General features: G+C 39.5%; 2 protein-coding genes across 3 annotated transcripts in view; both read right to left on the minus strand.

Moving 5' to 3' along the window:
* Positions 1-1,076: 1,076 nt before the first annotated feature.
* Positions 1,077-17,558, minus strand: mamdc4 (MAM domain containing 4). 2 transcript variants are annotated; one of them, XM_035668156.1, is made up of 29 exons: positions 16,693-17,558; positions 14,225-14,317; positions 13,963-14,127; positions 13,050-13,169; positions 12,520-12,753; positions 12,225-12,350; positions 11,977-12,123; positions 11,722-11,828; positions 11,420-11,575; positions 10,271-10,361; positions 10,052-10,165; positions 9,125-9,217; positions 8,879-9,016; positions 8,655-8,794; positions 7,796-7,904; positions 7,576-7,680; positions 6,594-6,728; positions 6,228-6,355; positions 5,746-5,962; positions 5,514-5,651; positions 5,313-5,440; positions 4,709-4,799; positions 3,973-4,122; positions 3,645-3,770; positions 3,425-3,549; positions 3,162-3,267; positions 2,414-2,601; positions 1,988-2,053; positions 1,077-1,548 (listed from the first exon to the last, which is right to left on the minus strand). In XM_035668156.1, exons 1-29 carry the CDS (start codon positions 16,733-16,735, stop codon positions 1,513-1,515), a joined length of 3,615 nt encoding a protein of 1,204 aa, XP_035524049.1. In that variant the 5' UTR covers positions 16,736-17,558; the 3' UTR covers positions 1,077-1,512. The 2 variants fall into 2 exon arrangements, with proteins under 2 accessions (XP_035524049.1, XP_035524048.1); XM_035668155.1 differs by having other exon boundaries at positions 11,977-12,129.
* A 199-nt stretch (positions 17,559-17,757) lies between these two features.
* phpt1 (phosphohistidine phosphatase 1) overlaps positions 17,758-19,258 on the minus strand; it is a 2,303-nt gene continuing 802 nt past the window's right edge. The window contains exons 2-3 of the mRNA XM_035668157.1: positions 18,527-18,654; positions 17,758-18,266 (exon numbers count right to left, since the gene is read on the minus strand). Of these exons, the coding sequence (XP_035524050.1) occupies positions 18,174-18,266; positions 18,527-18,654 (221 nt within the window). The 3' untranslated portion in view covers positions 17,758-18,173. The remainder of the gene's footprint in view (positions 18,267-18,526; positions 18,655-19,258) is intronic.

The raw sequence follows: 19,258 nt of genomic DNA on the forward strand, positions 1-19,258 counted from the left end.
CACTCATTTTTGAGCAAACAATTAAAATTCACTTTAGTAAAACACCTTCTAAAAAATATGAGACTAATATTCATATTATTTACATAAAGTTAATTAAAGCCACCAACAAGAAACTTCATTTTGTGTTGATTCTGGGCTCCTTGTGGCACAAAAGCGGTAGTGTTTTCTACCACCTTGCTTTTCATTCATTTCAAGGGGAATCCGACTGAATCTGAGCCAGCAAGCATTAAGAATAACTATATTGAAATAGCCAATCTTCTCATTGATGGTGTTATCTGTTTATGTAGGTCATACAGAGGCATCAATGTTAAACTGGGACTGTTTCATAACCAGTTCAAAACTCCTTGTAAGATTTTAAGATTATGAAGACAAATATTTATCTTCGAACCAAAATAGCTAGGTGTTCTAGAGAATGTAATTTTTTTCAGATTCTGAGGAATGATCTTCAGGTCACCCTTCATTCAAAATAATGTTTTTTTAGCTCCTCACGATGCAGTTATTTAATTACCCAGTGGACCAATTTACTCTTACAATGAAAAGCACACCAACACTGTTTTAATGCTCAACTTTAATTTTATTTGTCATCAGAGCTCAATTACATCTGGTTTCAAAGCGTAGAATAAAGAATACATCTGCCCTACAGTCTTTTTCCAAACAGTTGTTTTATACCATCGTCCTCTATAACCTTTCTTTTTAGTTATTCTTTTCTTTCTCTTTTCTCATAAACAGAACACTCCACGACTTTCTACAGAAGCAGATTAGAGGCGGAGATATTCTGACTTTTAATGTGAGTCAGGCTCCATACCCATAATGCAGCCCGACAGTGTCTTAGACCCTCACCCTCACCCCCTCTAGGTAAACTCACGTGTTTCAAGCTCCATAACCCAGTTCAGCTTTCAGTTGTAAATGTGTAGTCTTCGAGCTAAAGCTGAGGTAACTGATCATGACTTATCGAGTTCTTTTCTCCAACTTGACAAAGCTCATCTAGAGACACAGAAGACATTATACAACATATTCCACACGGCTGACTAGCACTTGTTACTATAATTTAACTTATAAGGGGTGGTTTCCTTTAGCCAGAAAAGAAAGGCTGGCTGCTGGAGTCTCTTTTACTAAACAGGATTCATTGTTGCACCTGAAACTGTTGGAACCTCGCCTCAGATCCAAAATGGATCATAAATCCCCAAGCAAACCTTTTTACCATTCATAGGTTATTCCCAGTCTCAATTGAAAGAAAGTTAAACTAATTTCCATTCATGACACGTTAGACATTCTCCTTCTGACTTCCATCTGTCCGTTCACAGGTAGAAAGCTGCGGCCCCCGAGGGCTCCACCACATCTGGGGCAAATGCACCGATTAGGCCTTCATCAGTGTTTTAGTATGTGGGCTGTGTTAGTGTTATGTGTGTGTGTGTGTGTCATGTAAGGGCGACACAAGCAGTTCTTCTGCTGTGATATCGCCTTAAATTCACAAAACCACCTTTGGGTGGCAGGACCACCACTCCTCCTGCCTCACGCCACCTCCATCTCTCTGACATCAGAAGAGAACTGCAAAAACAAGTTGATCTGTCACTGGCAGAAACAAAATACAGCCACAAACTGCCCTATAAAAGATGATGACTTTAACGTAATATCTAATGAACCCCATTAATAATTTAGTTATTAAGTAAAATTAAAACTTTAACCAAAAATTTAGACATTCTCTTTAAATTATTAATAAGAGGAAACAACCTTTTTTTCTCTCTCGATAACGGGTTGATTATATAATTATCTCGGGATAACAAAGCTAATTTCCTTAAGATAACAAAATAATTAACTAGCAATCTCGAGATAACGTCATTTTAAAAAGAATTGCATACTGCTGTACACCTGCCACAGGAGCGTAGGTATAAAATGTTCAGGCTCATAGCAACTAATCTACTTTCAATAGGGAGTATATTGTCCTTCAAACATTAGTCATAAATAGTATTTATTACTGTATACTCACAGAGACGTTATTGAAGCCAGCTGCCATTGGATGGTTTTGCACTGACGAAATAGTCAAACGGTCTTGCTGAAATGGACACATGACTAATTATTAATCAAAGACAGTAAAAAAGATCATGTTGCTAGCTACATTAAAGCTAAAATCAGGTGCTACTCCTTAAAACTTTTAAATTGGGACCGGGATGGAGGTGAGATTTGGGATTTTGGGCTATGTATATAAAATTGAAGACAACATTGCTACATCACCAAAAGTCTGATGGATCTCAGCAGTTAACTTTGTGAGTACAATTTTACTTGTTGGCCACCTAACTCACGGACAAAAGATCCAAGGTGGAACCTTTAACCTTTAATTTAGAGGTTAAAGGTTCCAAAGGCACAAATTTAACGGGGTGTTTTACAAGTGTTGTCAAAAGTCAAATGAACTCACAGTGAGGTCTGGTTCATATGTTTCATTCGTGAAACCACCACCAGCTGAGGAAGATGATGATGATGGACCGCTCACAGCCTGTCGGGTTCGCAGGTAGTAAATCAGCAGGGCGATCAATGTGCCGATCAGCAGCAGGACCACAATCACGGACGCTGCAATCCCTCCTGCGTTGTCATGGTTAGGTGAGGCTACAGGTAAAAATGACAGATTTCTCTGGGTTGAATGTTGTTGAAAACATTTTGTATAATGTCAGTTTGCAACGCAACAAAATATATAACATAGGTCTAGCGTTTTTAGACATTTTAATGTTTAAATGTTACTTCTTACAGCTTGAGCAAACTGCTGGCAGTTAAGAAAATTATTAACATTTTCAAAAGCATATCATACATTTTTAGCTTTATAAGTTTGCAAGATGTACTTTAAATTGTAGTGAAGTAAATTGACAATTATTGAAAAATCACCTGCCTGGAAAGAAAAAAAACACAATGTGTCATTTTTGCACTTTGTTTTTTGTACAGATGAAACAAACATATTTATGCTAAGCTAGGCTAACCTGCAACTGGCTGTAGCTTCTTATAGCTTACAGTAGTAACAATGTTCTCATCTTGTTCTCTCATCTTCTCATCTTGTCCAGCTATTACTGGCATTTTTCTGAGAAAATCAGTAAAAAACTGAAAAACAGGCATCACACATATGCGGTTAGCAGTGAATGAGCTGAAGAACATGCAAAACAACTGGGACATCTTACTTGTCAGTCCATCTGTGATTTTGTTAGAGCAGCTGATTCCGACCGTGTACTCAATGTCATCCAGAGCGACAACGCCGGATGTGCCTTTGATTCCTTCGAACACAATCTGGTAACAACAAAAATGACAGCAGAGATAGTCGTCTGTCTCATTAAAGAAACTTGAAGTGCTTACATACAGAACACTACATAGGGTTACAGTTAAAGTTAAATTCTATTTATATGATATATTATATGTATATTAGTATATACAGAGAGAGTCTGACCTGGTATTCCTCAGTTGATGTGATGTTGACATCAAAACGTTTCCACGGTCCTCCCAGTTCACTCACAACCAGCAGTTGATTAAGATGACCTTTAGACAGCTTGCACACATTCAGCCTGCTGTCCGCTGCATACATAAACAATGAGATTAACGTGTGGACACAGCAACTTGAGAGAGATATATCAGGCCGAACCAGGGAACGATAGGACATTGATCCTTACATGAGTGTGGCTTGTAGGCCCAGAATTTCAGGCAGGTGCCTTTGGTCGGGGGCAGGTGAGAGCTCAGCAACTGAGCGTTAAGATTGGCTGCCGTCCGGTTGCTGCTTGGAAGGAACAGGAAGTGACCTGGCAAAAAGGACAGGAAAGACTATTTTACACTTCAGTACATTTTGGGATCATGTTGGGATCAAAAAACACACACACACATAAATAAAATAAGTTGTGCCTAAAACTGATCAAGTTTTTCTCGCCGAATTCAGTGTTCTGTGATCTTTTTCCACAATAACCACAGTCACAGTTGCTCTGTCCCTGTCTATTTCTGGTTTACCTCTCTCTGTGCCCAGAGTGTGGTCTTCAGGTGGGGTGGGATAGTGCCTCTCTGCCTCCTTACTCGTCAGCTCCCAGTCCAGTTTGTCCACTTTGACGTTTTGAGTGTTGCTCCAGCTGCACATCCCTTTCTCAAAACTACACTTAGAACCTGAGATATTTAGACAGAGCAAAAATTGATAAAATTGTATTGGTACAGTTTTTATTTTTGATAGAAGTCTGTCAATGACGTTTTGTTCAGTCTTTTAATTTGATCCAGGTTGGAAGATTGTAACAGGACAGCCAAAATCCAAGCCACAATGGCTGAAGGTGTGTAGGTAAAGTTCCCAATGGATGAACAATGTATCCTACTATAATAATGCAACTCAATAGACTTCAAAGCCCACACATCCACTTTGAAACACAGGCTTTTCTGTTATGAATGTGTAGTGTCCAAGCCCAAGCCGACATAGTCAGGGTTATTTTTTCTGAATATCCCTCCAGTGCCTTTTTGGGCTGAACAGCGCTCACTGTGTTAAGTAAATTGAATATGAAGTTTACTATCTGGGAGTTCCCTTTTAAAGAGCTCAAAGTTTTTGGATGTAATATTGCCATTGTTACTGGAATCTAACTAAGCTGAATAAAATCAAAAAAGGAGACCTCAGAGGTGGTCTAAAATCGTACTGTACGTTTTCTATTAACCTGCACACATAGTCTGTTGTGTGTTCTTCCTTAATTTTACTGAGACTGATACAAACCTTGATCTCCACACGGGTGAGCTGAAAGGAAGATGTCATCAATTGCAATGTGAGTGTCTTTGCCTCCGGCTCCGACTGCCTCAAACTCCAACTGCAGAGCAGAATAAAGCGCAGCATCGCTTCAGTTTAATCGACAAACACAACATCCTATGACATGGCATCCTATAAAGTTTCTGGGTCAAATTGCTGCTGGAGAGATAGAAAGTTTAACATGCTGCTTTTCTTTAAAGCTGCAGTAGGCAGTTTAGGCTCTGATTGGTTGTTTTCGTCCAGGCCTGGTAGATTCTTGCAAAAGTCAGGATACAGTGAAAGTTTAATGCAAAATGAAAAAAAAAAAAATCATGAAAGTTATCTACTGCAGCTTTAAAGACTACAGTCTGGCTGTGGATTTTAAATGCATTTAAAGAGGTATCTTTGAATTTAAATGAAACAGAAACCGTACATGGGACAAGAGGGCAGCCTGTGGGACAGCATATGATTGTATTATAATTTTAATTAATCACTTCATAAATTCTTTTTAATGCATAAAATAAATAATTGTGTTCTGACCGCTTGAAAAGTCTATTAATTGTTCCAGCAGCTCCCTTCAGCCTCCACACTGTACCTGCCATTCCACAAGGTCAATCGAGATGTTGCCGTTGCCATGGCGCCAGACATCTCCTTGGTTTAGACTATCAGAGAAGATCTTCACCCTTTCTCCCTTCACCGGCTTCACATACACGATCAGGGAACCTGGAGAAGCAGATACAGTTATACTATGTTTGTTTGTTTGGGTTACTTGTTTGCGTGTGTGAAGGTGTCTCACCAGGATTCTCTCCTCCAATGTGATACCAGAAATGGACGCACTCGGTCTTGGCAATTCCTTTGCGAACAGGGGAGGCGAGGACTGCCGCATCACCAAAAGGAAGGATGTCTGCTCCGGTGTTAACCATCATGTAGAAACCTAGGCACGCAACCAAGCAGAGGAAGATCATAATTTGCTGTCTATCTTCTGCAATGCATATAAAAAAATGTCCTTTAATGGGATTTTCTCTCACCCATTTCAGTCTCCAAGGTGTGGTCAGTTTTTGGTCCAGTTGTTGTCGTGGTATGCCAGCGGCGGTGGAGCCAGCGAGCTTTACCAAAGCTGCTGTACCCACACTGCTGGCCTTCAAAAGAACACATTCTTGGCACGCTGCACGGACGGTCGACGAACGACACATCGTCAATGGCCACGCGCCCGTCAAAACCAGAGCGGACTGCTTCAAACATCAGCTGGTGGTGGGTCAAAGGTCGGAAGGGGTGAATCAGACAGGAAGGAAGATAATGTTATTATATTCATTTTGCCATTATCTGTTTTTGACTACTGGGATACAAAGACCATCCAGAAGTACTTCCTTAAAGCTGCAGTGATATTTAGTTTTACCACAAGGAGGCAGAAATTTCCCAAACCACCCAATTAAACCCTCTTTCACTGTGACATTAAATGCCTTCTGAGACATTGTTTGTTCATTTCAGGCTGACTGCAGTTGTTGCATACCTTAAAGGGTGTGAGCTGCTGTGACACCGGGCACTGAGCTTCGTGCCACATGTTGCCATGACCTCCACTGCGGGTCCAGAGGACAATTTCATAACCGTTGTTATCTAACAGCTTGACATTCAGAGCACCTGGATGGTATCAGTGGGTAAGGATGGAGCAGTTAGTGTGAGAAGGCAAAAGAAATTATTAAAAATTTCTATATCACGGAAGTAGGTAATATTTCATTTCAAAACCAACGTATGTGACATTTTGAGACAGTTACTCACAATTAGGATTTGAATAATTTGTATTCACAGGCTTAATAAAACAGATGCTTTATTATCATTATCTCATTCTAAACTGCTTGCCATTTACTCTCATCCTTACCTGTGTTCACCCCGTAGAGTTTGTAGAAGAAGGACAGGCAGTAAGCATTAGGACTTGGTAACTGTGTGAATGAAACTAAGCGCCCGAACGCACCGCGCAGAGAAGGACTCCACATGTCCACAGCAAGGCTTCTTCCTAGACATTAACAGAAACAAATACAGCAGTAGTATTGCCTTATCTTATACTTTATGATTTATAGTGATGCAATTAATGAGCTTTATACTGAGCTGTGCACATTTACCACAAATAGACCATCAAAGGTCTATTAAAAACACCACAATTTATTATACATTGATATTACTAGGGCAAAACTGATTCTGAGGATTTAAAATGGTCATTTTCAAACCATCATTATCTGTCATAATAATACAAGTTGCAAGGAAGTCTCAAGTCTTAGTTTTGAAAGCAAATGATTAGGTGTTAATGGGTGTAATATTTTTTTGACCAGAATCTTTCGTAAATTTAAAAGCAGAACTGAGGTTTCTTCAGCAGGATGAAACAGTATGTTTTCACTCTATGCTCCCAGGATACAGAGTGACTAGTGCCAGTATATTAATAGTTTGCAGCCTTGAGTCTTTGTTGGGACTAGAATAACATCCCGAGTGTCACATGTAAGAATCTCACCCTGATGAACATGGAAGTGACTTGAGGTTTTTGTCAGTTTGATTGTTTTCTCACAAAAAAATTATCTTAAATCAAAAAACTATGAACAATGTGAATAGAAATACTGATATATCAAAGCCTTACCTTACAGGTAGATTACGAGCAAGATGTTACACTTGTTACGTACATAACATTTAAATGAATGATGTAATGGGGAATAAGCACCTGACACTAGCAACATATAAAGACTGTTAATGCTGCTGTTTTCTACCAGTGAGGCTAAGGAAAGATGGAAGCAAAGTGTGTGTGTCTGAGATACTATCAACTAAAAATACACTGTATATCCATACCCACTGTTCTGTTTTTTAAATGAGCTTACCAATCCCGATGGTGTGGTCCATCCCATCGAGCACCGTCCAATCAAAGTTGTCACTGTTGTCCTGATACCATCCACACAGCCCCTGTTCAAAGTTACATGACAGTGCTGGCCCAAAAAAATAAAGCATTTAGTCAAAGCACTCAAACATTTCCAGGTTAAATATGAATATATGCATTATGTAGCATGGTGTGCGTATACTGTAAATAGTGATGAGAGTTACCTGTCGGAGAAGATGGAATATGGCCAGCATGACAGCTGATAAAGCGAACGTTTTTCACTTTAATCTTGGCGCATGGACAAAGTTTGAAAGCATGAGCCTCAAACACAAGCTGGTAAAGATAAAAGCACTAATAAGACTTAAAATAAAGACTTTCACAAAATGTAACAGTAAAGTAAAGTAAAGTAATATAAAGTAATGTTTAGTTCCACAAGATGCAACTGTTTTATTTCAACCAACTGGTGCAATGCATCACCAGACCTTTTGTTGTTTTCTCTTATTTAATGTGACCTTTATATTTTCCTAGCATCGCAGAAAAAATTTGTAAGGAGAAATGTTGCCTCTTTTTTTTCTTTTGCAGCCACTGTTTGTGAAACTGATTACAGAATAGTTTTGGTACCAGCAGGACAGAAGTATTTAAAGCAGTAGTTAAAGATCCCTCCAGACATTTATACAAATAGTCTGCTTGAAACAATAATGTGTGTCTGTGGGTTTTTTTTTTTTTTTCGGAACACAAAATATAATTTCCACAATTTTCCACATAAAGTTTCCCTGCTGGTAAAAGAGTAAAAGTGTAAAAGTGATGTTACCAACTGCCATCTTTGTTTGGCTAAAGGATAAAAATTGCACCTAGTGGAACAGATCAAAAATGTACTTTACTGTCCAGATAAAATGTGTTTTGTCCTGGCAGAAAAGAAGGTCAAGACTTTGGGGATGTATCAAATGCCTTCTGAATGTTTTTAGAGAAATTTTACCTCTATTAATTGAGGCATATACAGTATATCGGTGAGTCAAATCTCAAATCAAATCAAATTTCAGTCTCTACATTATCTATAGATTTCAGCCCTGAAAAAAAGCTGACCTGGAAGCGATTTTCTCTGGCTCCAATAGTCAAGCTGATGTTTTGCCATGCCTCCTCCCCCATTCCTGTCTTTCCACTGAACTCCCACAGTTTAGGCCGAATGCCCAGCAAGCTGTCGATCACCCTGATGGACAGCTCACCTGCAGCGGAGAGACGTAGCAGAGTTGTAGTAAAAGATCTGAGTCGTGCATCCTGGGGAAAAAAACACAAGTTAATTTAGTTACCAATGTGATCTGGATTCCCAGTTAGTGCAAAATCAAAGCTGAGGGTGCAGGCTGGGCCGGAGGGGCCCAGGAGGGGGGTCCGTGTCTGGGCTTCGGTCAGCTGCTGGCCTGGGGCCTCGGCTACATACAGGTACTCCTCTACAAAATATAAAGGAAACAAATTGCAAAATATTTTGTTATTTCTTTCACCACTGAATATTAGTGAATGCTATAGCTGAGTGATGTGATGACACAAAGTATTTGTACCTTTGGATGTAGCATTTTTGTAGAGCACCCAACCTTGACTCCCAATGCTGGTGTCAGTCCAGCCTGAGCTGCCCTTAGTGTAAGAGAAATCCCCTGCACAAAGGATTCATGGACACTCAAATCTCACTCAAGACACACAGTTTTGGTTTTTAAAAACAATTATTTGCTGCCTGTCATATTAGGTGCCTCTTTCGGCAGGACAACATTGATTGTAGTAATAATTCACCTAAGCATCTTCTGATCCACCACCTCTTTGGATAAGGTTTGGTTAAGTTAAAGGCAGAATGAGTAGGATTTGTCGGTCACAGGTCAATGTTCGTTTCCTCTTGGATGTGTGCTTACGATCTGGCACCTGTTCGCTAAGAGTTATTGGCTGGAAGCTAAACACCCACTGACGGACCAGAAATGACCCCAAAACAGCAAAATAAGACAATACAGGAAGAGGGCAGGGTCTCTGCTGATACAGATACTGCCACATACTTCTAGTGGGTCATAAGAAATGATTGAAAGGGATTATGTTTTTTTGAGACTTTACATAGTTTATTGTTTTTTTTCAGAAACAACCATCATCCATCATCTGGTCACAAGACATGGCTAGTGAGGAGAACGATAAGCTTTGTTTTTTAATGTTTGACCAAACAACCAATGCTGAATGCCTGCTCCTCCTTGGGTCATTTTTTTTAGGCCACAGCCTTGTAAACCTTTTTTAAAAAAACAAATCTGCTCTTCTTACATCCCAAACTTCCCAACATTTTAGAAATATAATAACAGCATTTTGGTCTGGTGCCCCCTGAAATGATCTAAGCAGGATCTAAGCAGATTCACTTATGCTTCCTGTGACTCTGTTAAAAATCATAATTACTTTTATTTGGACCTTTGCAGCCTTGTTGACAGTGAAACTTGAGGAATTAGTATCAGTAGACTCACCACATTTGGATTCATCCTTTGCTTCTGCACAGTCACGATGAAAATCGCACATCTTGTCCGGTGTAGTACATGGGTGTTCAGGAGGTTTAGGGAATTTTGCCCAGGTATTATTTACTGTTAAAGAGGAGGATGTGAAATGGCAGATTTATCATACCACAGAGGGTATGTACTCTCATTCTTTGCAGATGTGGAACCATTTTTTAATTCAATTAATTTTACCAGATGATGGGCGGCATTCAGGAGACAATATAATGCTGTCGACACCGATACCTCCATATGCAAAGTTCCTGATTGCTGCCATTATCAAAATCTGTAATGAGGGAGGAAAAAGGTTGGAAAGGGAATGAAGTTATGATAGCAATACAATTTCATCCAAACACCTCAGACTAAAACTCTGACCCCAATTTGTGTAGTGATCAAGGTTTGGCAAAAGTCAAACGTTTGTGCTCTCCGTTCTCAACCTTTATTATAAAAGTAAATATTTCATTTAGGAACCTAATTCCCACGAACACACAGTTTACAGACACATCAGCAAAACAATGAATTGCATAACAGGATTACCTGAGATGTGTTTGAGGTCATTTAAAAACAGCGTTACACCATTACATAACGCCAGAAAGACAGTAGGTAGCGCGGTATAAAATAGTGGAAACTGTATAGAAAATATAACATTTCTGTTTCATGTTTTTCATGTAATAACCTGAGGAAGGTCTTTGTTGCAAAGTGTAAAAACTGTAATACTCGGCACCTGGCACTTCCCCCATTTTACATTTAAGGCTGTGCATAAAGACAAGTAGATGGGGCTGATTTCTGTCACCCTGGCTGATTACTTATGTTCCTATGCACCTGCAAATATCAATATGGCTACTGAACTCAAAACGTTCAGTGTCACTTGGACTCTACTACCAGATGCTTGTGAGAATTTACATATGTACTCTAATATTTCACCCCCTCTTCCTAACGTGAAGGGTAAGCGCAAAAAAACACCCCTATCTAGAGCCAGTGTTTGGTTTGTCTTATCTGGGCTACTGTAGAAACATGGAGATTCAACATGGAAGACTCCATGGAAGGCAACCCGCGGTATCTGTAGATAAAAGCGGCTCATTCTAAGGTAACAAAAACACAATGATTCCTATATTCAGTTGATTATATACTAATAAACACACACCTATGTTATTATATTTAATTTCTGCCAATAAATCCTCCTAAATGTTACACACTGGACCTTTAAATCCACATCTGCATTTGTGATAAAACTATAAATAAATACTGTCTAATAATTGTATTTATTTATCAACCTTCAGCATCAATATAAGATGTTACAGGACACATTGTTATTATGGATACAAACTCAGGTGAAGTACTCACTTGGAAAGTGGAATTGGTGACAATCTCCACCTCTGCCTTCACCCAAACATCGCCTAGAGCGCCACCCCTCTCCCACACAGGGTAGATGCTCTCATCTGCCACCAGCACCGTCAGACCACCTGACCTCGGCCCAAACTGGTGAGTGTACATCACCATCTACCGTGGAAAGATACAGAAAAATTATAATAATTGTCAAATTATGTTTGGAAATATCATATATTATTTCTAAATTGAAATAATTTAAACAAAATTTGAAAAGTTTCAGTAAGTCTGACTATACTAGGAACCAGCGTGGGACTCACCTTGCAAGGATGTGAACTATTGGTGGGTTCAAGGCGGGGACTTTGGAAAGCAGCCCAGTCACTACCAGTCAGACCACCATCAGGGACAGTGACATACAGGAAGTGACCTGTAATAATAATAATGAGATACTTTATTTATTATTATAATTATTAATATTTGATGTATGTAGTATTACTTTATGATTCCAAATAATTACAGTCAAAAGAGAGACCCTGAACTCATGAAACAGACCAGCTTTCATCGGAGTATGGTACCTGCTTCACTGTTGGTGGAATGATCCCTGCCTGGTCCTTTCAGAGGATCCGTGATGGAGATGTTCTCCTGATTCGTCCTGACCCATTTCAGTGAAGATAATGATGTCAGGTCCCAGTTGCACAGGTCCATCTCAAAGTCACAGACCTTGACCTCTTCGCAATAAACACACACAGTTTACATTAACTGGTGATGTATATATGGTGGTGTCAAAGGGAATCTCTCTGCTGTAAATCAGATGATTTCTCACCACAGTTCTTCTCATCAGACAGGTCACCGCAATCGTCACTGCCGTCACAGAACTGCCGCTCCTCCACGCAGCCCCCATGCTCGCACCCCTTCATGCCAACTGGACACTCTTTACCAGGAAGTGGCACTGATGATGTAATGAGAGAAAAACAACAGCACAATAATCATTATGATTGTCCTCATCATGGCACTGCAATTTCAATTGATCCAAGTTAAATGAATTTATTCTAATTAAATGCTGGTGGGACACTCCATAGAAATGCTGCACATGAATAGGATCATTCTGAAGGACTCACAGGGGAGAGCACAGTCCAGAAACTCCAGCTGGTCTATTGCCACATCTCCTCTCCTTCCCTCGGTGCGTTGCGAGCTAAGACGGATTTGGAAGGGAAGGGAAATACGGCCCAGAAAGATGGTACCCTCCCTCCAGCCACGGACGCTGGTGGCTTCAGGACGCCACACAACAGCCTCCTGAGAGCCCTGACGAAGGACAGACGCCCATAAGGGTGTGGGGCCCAGACCTGTGTGACCTACAGGTTACAGATACAGAGATTATTATTAGTAGGACCGCTGCAGAGGAAATGAAATCTCGTCACAGTGTACACAACAATAAAATCGACCAAATTAGAATTATAATTAAGCATAAATTACAAATAGGAAATGGATGGTAACCAATATACAGTATATGAAATATATATAAGAAGTAGTACAAGTACTACAAAATACCATGAAATCATGTCTTTTAACATTGTGTTTTAAGATATAAGAGACGCTGGCCAAAGCAGGCAGTTTGAATGCATGACCTGTAGTCATTAATGTTCGTTACCTGAGTCCCACAGGAAATATCTCAGGCGAAGGCGACAGGTTGGTGAAGACTGTTTAATCTCTGGGGAGATTAAAACTGCAGTGCTGAGAGTCTTCACTGCGCTCACTCCCATAAACGAACCTGTGTGATGGGAAATATATTTATGAGCTTTTATTGCTGTTAATTGATAGTGACAACTAAAGAGAGGAGAGGAAATGGGGAGGGGTGGGCACGCAGCAAAGGGCCACAGGCTGGAGTCTAACCCAATAGCCACTTGCAGCCTGGTTACATGGGGGGGGGGGGGGGGGCACAGAATTATCAACAATTCTGCCAGCATATAGATACTTTTCAGCCTCCTTTTGGCTCATAGTTTTTAACTGTAAAAACATAACGTGTGTGTGTTGTATTTACAGCAGGTTTTCCACTTCCCTTATTGGCAAAAAACACAAAAACAAAGATACCATAAAAAATGACACCATAAAACACAAACAAAATACTTAACCTACATAATTCAATCTTTTTGGCCACATTTTTTTTTTGGGGGCAGTGGAAATAAGCTGTAAACCCAACACTGACATATCACCTTTTAAGTTGATATGACAAACCTTTTAGCATGCATTTGCCTAGCTTCACAAGCAGCAGTTACGGCGCAACATTAGGAGTTATGTTTTTGTTCATTCACCTTTTAGCTCCTTTTTGGTCTGCACCAACTCCTGAGGGAAATATCTGGCTCTTTAGCTACTAAATGTTCTACCAGCTAGACGCCAACCTCGTCTTTGTGCCATTCGGTGCTCAGCACATTTTCTGGGCTCTACTATTAGATACTGCATAATTTAAAAGGTGCTTAAAACTTTCACACCTATGGCATTTACAACCTGACGAGAAAAAGACAAACCCAAAAAAAAGGGATTAGTGACTGTGTGTTAAACTATACCTGTAGCTGTCCCAGTGGTGTAGTCAGAGGATGGCCCGCTGTCGGGCAGCGTGTCCCCTCTCTGACGATGCTCCCAGCTGTACTCTGCTGCATTGATAGACTGGTCAGTCCATCCACACATTCCTGCGTCCTCAAGGTCACACTCAAACGTCTTTCCTCTGTAGCCTTGAAAGGTGTAAAATAAATAATAGTTAACTTTTGAATGTACATCAGATCAGGTGTCAACCTCTGTAGATACAATGCCCGCTCTGTAAAAACTTACCACAGTCTTGCTCATCGCTGCAGTCAGAACAGTCACACACAAAATCACATTTCTTATCAGGACTCTGACACACCTGAGCCCAAGAACCAGCCACTGTAGAATAAGATAAAATATCAAAGTTAACTATTACAGAATAAACTGATAACTGAAACATACAGTGAGAGATTCAACTAATTTTTTTCGGAAATTATTTTATCCAAATGTTTGGTTTTGTCCATTTTTGTTCTGGCCAGTGGTAACAACATTATTCAAGTCCTTTATTTAAGAAAAAGTTGAAATATTAATACATTTTACATAACTAAAAAGCAAATATAAGCAATAACCTAGATTATGTCTTAAAAAAAATACATGTATATAGGCCATATATATTGGGGGCTGCTGTGGCTTAGGAGGTAGAGTGCACGAATCAGATGGTCCGATCCCCAGCTCCCCAGTTCGATCCCCAGTTCCTCACACTGAACCCCATTGATGCTGTGTGCTGTGCCATCGGTGCACAAATGTGTGAATATGTGTGAAACGGTTAATGTGACCTGAAGCACATTAAGTAGTTGGAAGACTAGAAAGACATTATGTAAGTGCAGTGCATTTACCATTTGACATAAATATCCAGCCCAGAGATTTAGACACACCTTTTATCAGATCCATCCATGATTTCATCCATGTTTTTGTTCATTTTGATCTCCTGTAGCTCAAAGCAATTCTCTGAACAGTCCGTATTAAATTCACAATCAAAATAAAACAAACATCAAGCGTCGTCTCCTGATGTAGACCAAGCGATAAGGTTGAAAGCTCTGGAACGAGCGAAGAAGTGGACCTTTAATGGAGACATGTCAACTGTCTGACTGTTTCCAAGGTCAAAAATGAACTGTCAGCTTAACTCGTGTGTTTTGAATTAAAGTTCTAATTGTGAAAAGTAACAAGTAACTCCAGACGTCAGATAAATGTAGTAGTGGAGTAGAAAGTACAACATTTTTAATTTAAAATCAAGTGGACGAAAGTATAGTCTACCTAAAAGATCAGAACAGTACAAGTAATTTCCCTCCTTGCCTCTGTTTGAAGGCTCTATAAAATCTCACAGATGACTCAACCCCAAACTCTCTTATCAGGACTCATTACTGTCAAAGATTTATGGCACAACTAATGCCAACAGGCTCAAAGGCCAGAGAGAAGTAATCGGGTTAGCACCAGCAAAATGTCATCCGTCCATCCAAAGGTCTCCGATTAAGACTCAGTGTTTCAGTGATACGCCAGCTGGAAATCACACACAACACAGTAGGAACATGAAGCACTACATAGTGAGAAAATATTCAGATCACTCACGCACACACACACACACACACAAAAATATAACTGTGAATACTGAATTATCAAGCGATGATCTTGTATTTCTAAGGCTGTTCAGGTCATTTTATGACCCAGCACCCGAGCAAGACAAACACAGACTTTATTAGCTGGATTATTCACTTTAATTCATGAATGTATCATTATTGTTTTTTCTATTTGACATACATATGATACTGCAAGTAAGTGTGACATTTTTACCTTTTTTATTTTCGTTTTAAAACAAAATAAATATGTAAACACTGTAAGAACACAATCTAAAATGTAACGTGTGAACTTGAAATAAGGTATATATGTCCTACTGTATAAAAAAGATTTGTTATTAGTAGTGAGGATGAGACAGGTTGAGAGAAAATGTCTCAACTGGTTTTATCATTTGTATGGAAAAAACAATTAAAAACTATCTTTATCTTTACGTATTAACAGTGTAAATGAAGGTTACAAAACCACATTAAGGCGCCAAAATGAATCATAGACAGTGCAACATAACTGGGGTTAAAATTGATACGTGAGCAGGGCCAGAGCCAGGATTTTTGATGTAACATGCCCCTAGTCCACCAACCACAAAAAAAAATTCTGACCAGCCTCCCGGGAAAAAAAATACACTATTTTTATGGCACAGTGTTTTATGGTACACTTACATGTAGTCAAATCTAATAAATACTGAAATTATCCTATAAGAGAACCACCGTGTGTGTTTAATTTATAGAATGTAAACCATCTCCAGTTCGCCAAACCCCGCCAACATTTTCAGAAAAGATACAAAGGACCTCAGTGTGTGTGGTGGTATCTATGGCCCTGTGTTTGAGAGACTAAAGACAACAGGTGAAAGTGATCAATGCCAACAGACATTTTTTTTTAACTCTTGTGTCTTGAGCTTGAAAGTTCATTCATGACCTTAAAAACAGTAGATTCAGTTCCTTTTTTAAGCGGTTGTAAGTTCTGGAAGTGTTAAGCCTTTTTAACAGACTTTTGGAGCTTGTTAGAAACTTTTCAACACTGAGTTGTGTACTTAAAACTTCTCTATGGATGACACCATACCACAACCAGCAGCAGCAGCATTATTTCGACAGAAAAGTGTTACTAAAAACGCTTTTTGAATGGAGTCTGGCTGAATGTGCTCTTACCAAGCTGCAGAGTCAACAGCAGGATGAGGGCTGAGCTCCTCATCGTCTTTTTTTCCTCCTCCGCCTGATCGGTGTGGACACAACCTGGAGAGTCTGTGCTACTTGACTCTGATCTCTTCTCCCCTTGTAAGAGATAAAACCTGGACTTTAAATTCTCCCAGCATGCAACTGCAACAACCTGTCATAAAACAATTCCCTTGAGTTTTCCGCAGTATATAGGCTACATCCGTACATTGCACAATAACTGAAGTAGATGCAGAGCAGTTCACCCCAATTAGGAGTTGGACTTTATTTTACAAGAGCAGTTGGGGGGTAAAGTGCCTTGCTTAAGGGAACTTTTTAGTTCAGTTTTCTAGATGGTCTCATGCTACATTCATAATATGTTGGCAGTATGTGGAAAACAGGAAATGTGGAAGTTATTAAACTAAAATCAGCTATTTATACCATGATGCATGATTTTTCTGGTTTATTAAATAAGTCAGTATATATTACAGTTCATTAGCTCAATGGACTGTATTAGTGTTATTAGTTTTTATGTCAGTCATGTCTTTGCAGCCATTTTACCACTTCTGTAGTTCTTTTTGCCAAGAGGGAGGACTAGAACAGCTAGAAAGGCTTAATGTAGGCCACTCACTGCCTCCATATACCAATACCCAATGCCCTCAGCTCTACAGAGCCTTCTGGAAATTGTTTTGGTTTTTAAAGTCCGCAATTTTACCCTTTTGATTCAGTTTTATATCTCTCAACAGCATTGTTTTGTCACAGCAGAAACCCCAGATAAACTGACTGTAGGCTACCTCTCTAGCACCAGACAGACAGAGAGACAAAGTTAGTGACTAACTGCTGAAGAAAGACTATTTAAGTATGCAGGTTTAATATCTAGATGTACTGAGTCAACAGCATATCTAGCATCCTATACTTTCAGCACAGTGGTAATCTTGGAAGATCATCAGGTTTGTTTCGCTCTTATCTGCCCGCATTAAATTAAGCAACATTCATCAGCAGTTCACAGTCGGTTGGTGAGTAACATAAGCAACAGTGGAAGGAACACAGTATGCACACAACTTTAAAAGCAGATTTCTGGTAATATTTATGAATCACACATCATGACAAAACATTGAAGGTTCACGTTCCATTATATCTTAGTGATTAACTTAGGTCAAATTTAGGCTATGTGACTTTAAAACAAGTCAATGAGTGACGGTAGGTCACTCTGCAAAACTGTCACGACCAGTTATTGTGTCTATTTATTTATTTTGACTGTCTGCTATTTCTTTACTCAAATTGTCACATAGTGAGTAACCCCTCAAAAAAGGCTTGTTTCCCAATCACACTTGCTGCTATGTTAGTTTTAGTTTATTAATGTGGTATCAAAAGGCTCCTTATTGGACTGTGTGTTTAACTACAGGCTCTGCGCTCTCATGAGGTAAGTGCTAATTCAGTCCACCAGAGTGTCCCACAGAGGCTGGTCTTGGTTCAGGTCAATATCCTTCATTGTCCCAGGTCACCTCATAGTCCGGATACCGAGCCTTCAGTTTCTCAGTAGTTACTGCGTGGTTTGCTCTTCCAAATCCCTGCAATGAAAAGTTACACATCAATGTTCCATTCGAGTTCGAAACTATTTATTTTAGCTCAAATAATCAATATTTAACTCTCATTTTAATGACAATGGAAAAGGTAACCCTTGTAGTGACGAAACCATCCTCAGTTATCAGCCAACACAGCAGCAGTATAGAGCTTTTAAGCCTCTCCGCTCATAGTTTTGGTTTTATTTACTCTATATGCTGTCGTTGTTAAGATCATCTCAGGTTTTTATCCAGCAGGAGTCTCTCACCATGGAGTATCCATAGACGTGGATCTTCTTGGCCTGTGCATCATGTTTGATCCTCCCTCCTCCGATACACTCACAGTCCAGGTGGCCGCCCTTCTCCAGCTCCTCAGAAACCTTGTCATAGATATCCGCTGCAAGAGAAAGCAAATAACAAGTGAGCCATGCATGCAACACTGTGCTTTCTAATACATTTAATCTCTACATAAAATGAGTTTAACAGTGAAAAATACAGTATGCTCATCACTTGGAATTGGAATTAGGAGTCATTTGAAATGGCAGAATCTGGGATCAATAAACATATATTTCTAGAAATAACAGCTGTGCTTGTATTACAGCTTAAACACATTTGTTTGAATGGCCAACTGTCCATAAAATATGTTTATGCATCATCACAAATGGCTGCTTGTTGTGTGGACGCAGCCCTCCATCTGGTGTTATGTTCCAACTTATGTGTGGAAATGAATATATTGATTGAAACTGTTTTTAAATACTGCAGTGTGTGCGCAGTTTCCATGGAGGACACAACTTAAACAATACAGTGGAATACAATACACACTGTTATTTATATGTATGTATCAAAATTGAATGAACACACTTGTTAAATGACAATTATTTAGCTTTTTGTCTTTAACTGAATGAACTTTTTGTATTATTAAAGTCACATCACAACAGAGAACAAACTGGATGTGTATGTTTCAGTGTTGTCCAGCAGGGGGCAGCGTAGACCTGCTTATA

This window comes from Morone saxatilis, unplaced genomic scaffold (assembly GCF_004916995.1).
Source record: "Morone saxatilis isolate NCDOM2014 unplaced genomic scaffold, NCSU_SB_2.0 Contig21, whole genome shotgun sequence".
In the NCBI taxonomy this organism is placed as follows: Eukaryota; Metazoa; Chordata; class Actinopteri; family Moronidae; genus Morone; species Morone saxatilis.

Coding starts and splice junctions, on each gene's coding strand:
- mamdc4 (XM_035668155.1), bottom strand. CDS start 16,735: ATGAGGAGCTCAGCCCTCATCCTGCTGTTGACTCTGCAGCTTG. Junction 12,351..12,519: donor TCTGGACTGTGCTCTCCCCT/GTGAGTCCTTCA, acceptor TTACATCATCAG/TGCCACTTCCTGGTAAAGAG. Junction 10,362..11,419: donor TCACCAATTCCACTTTCCAA/GTGAGTACTTCA, acceptor CCCTCATTACAG/ATTTTGATAATGGCAGCAAT.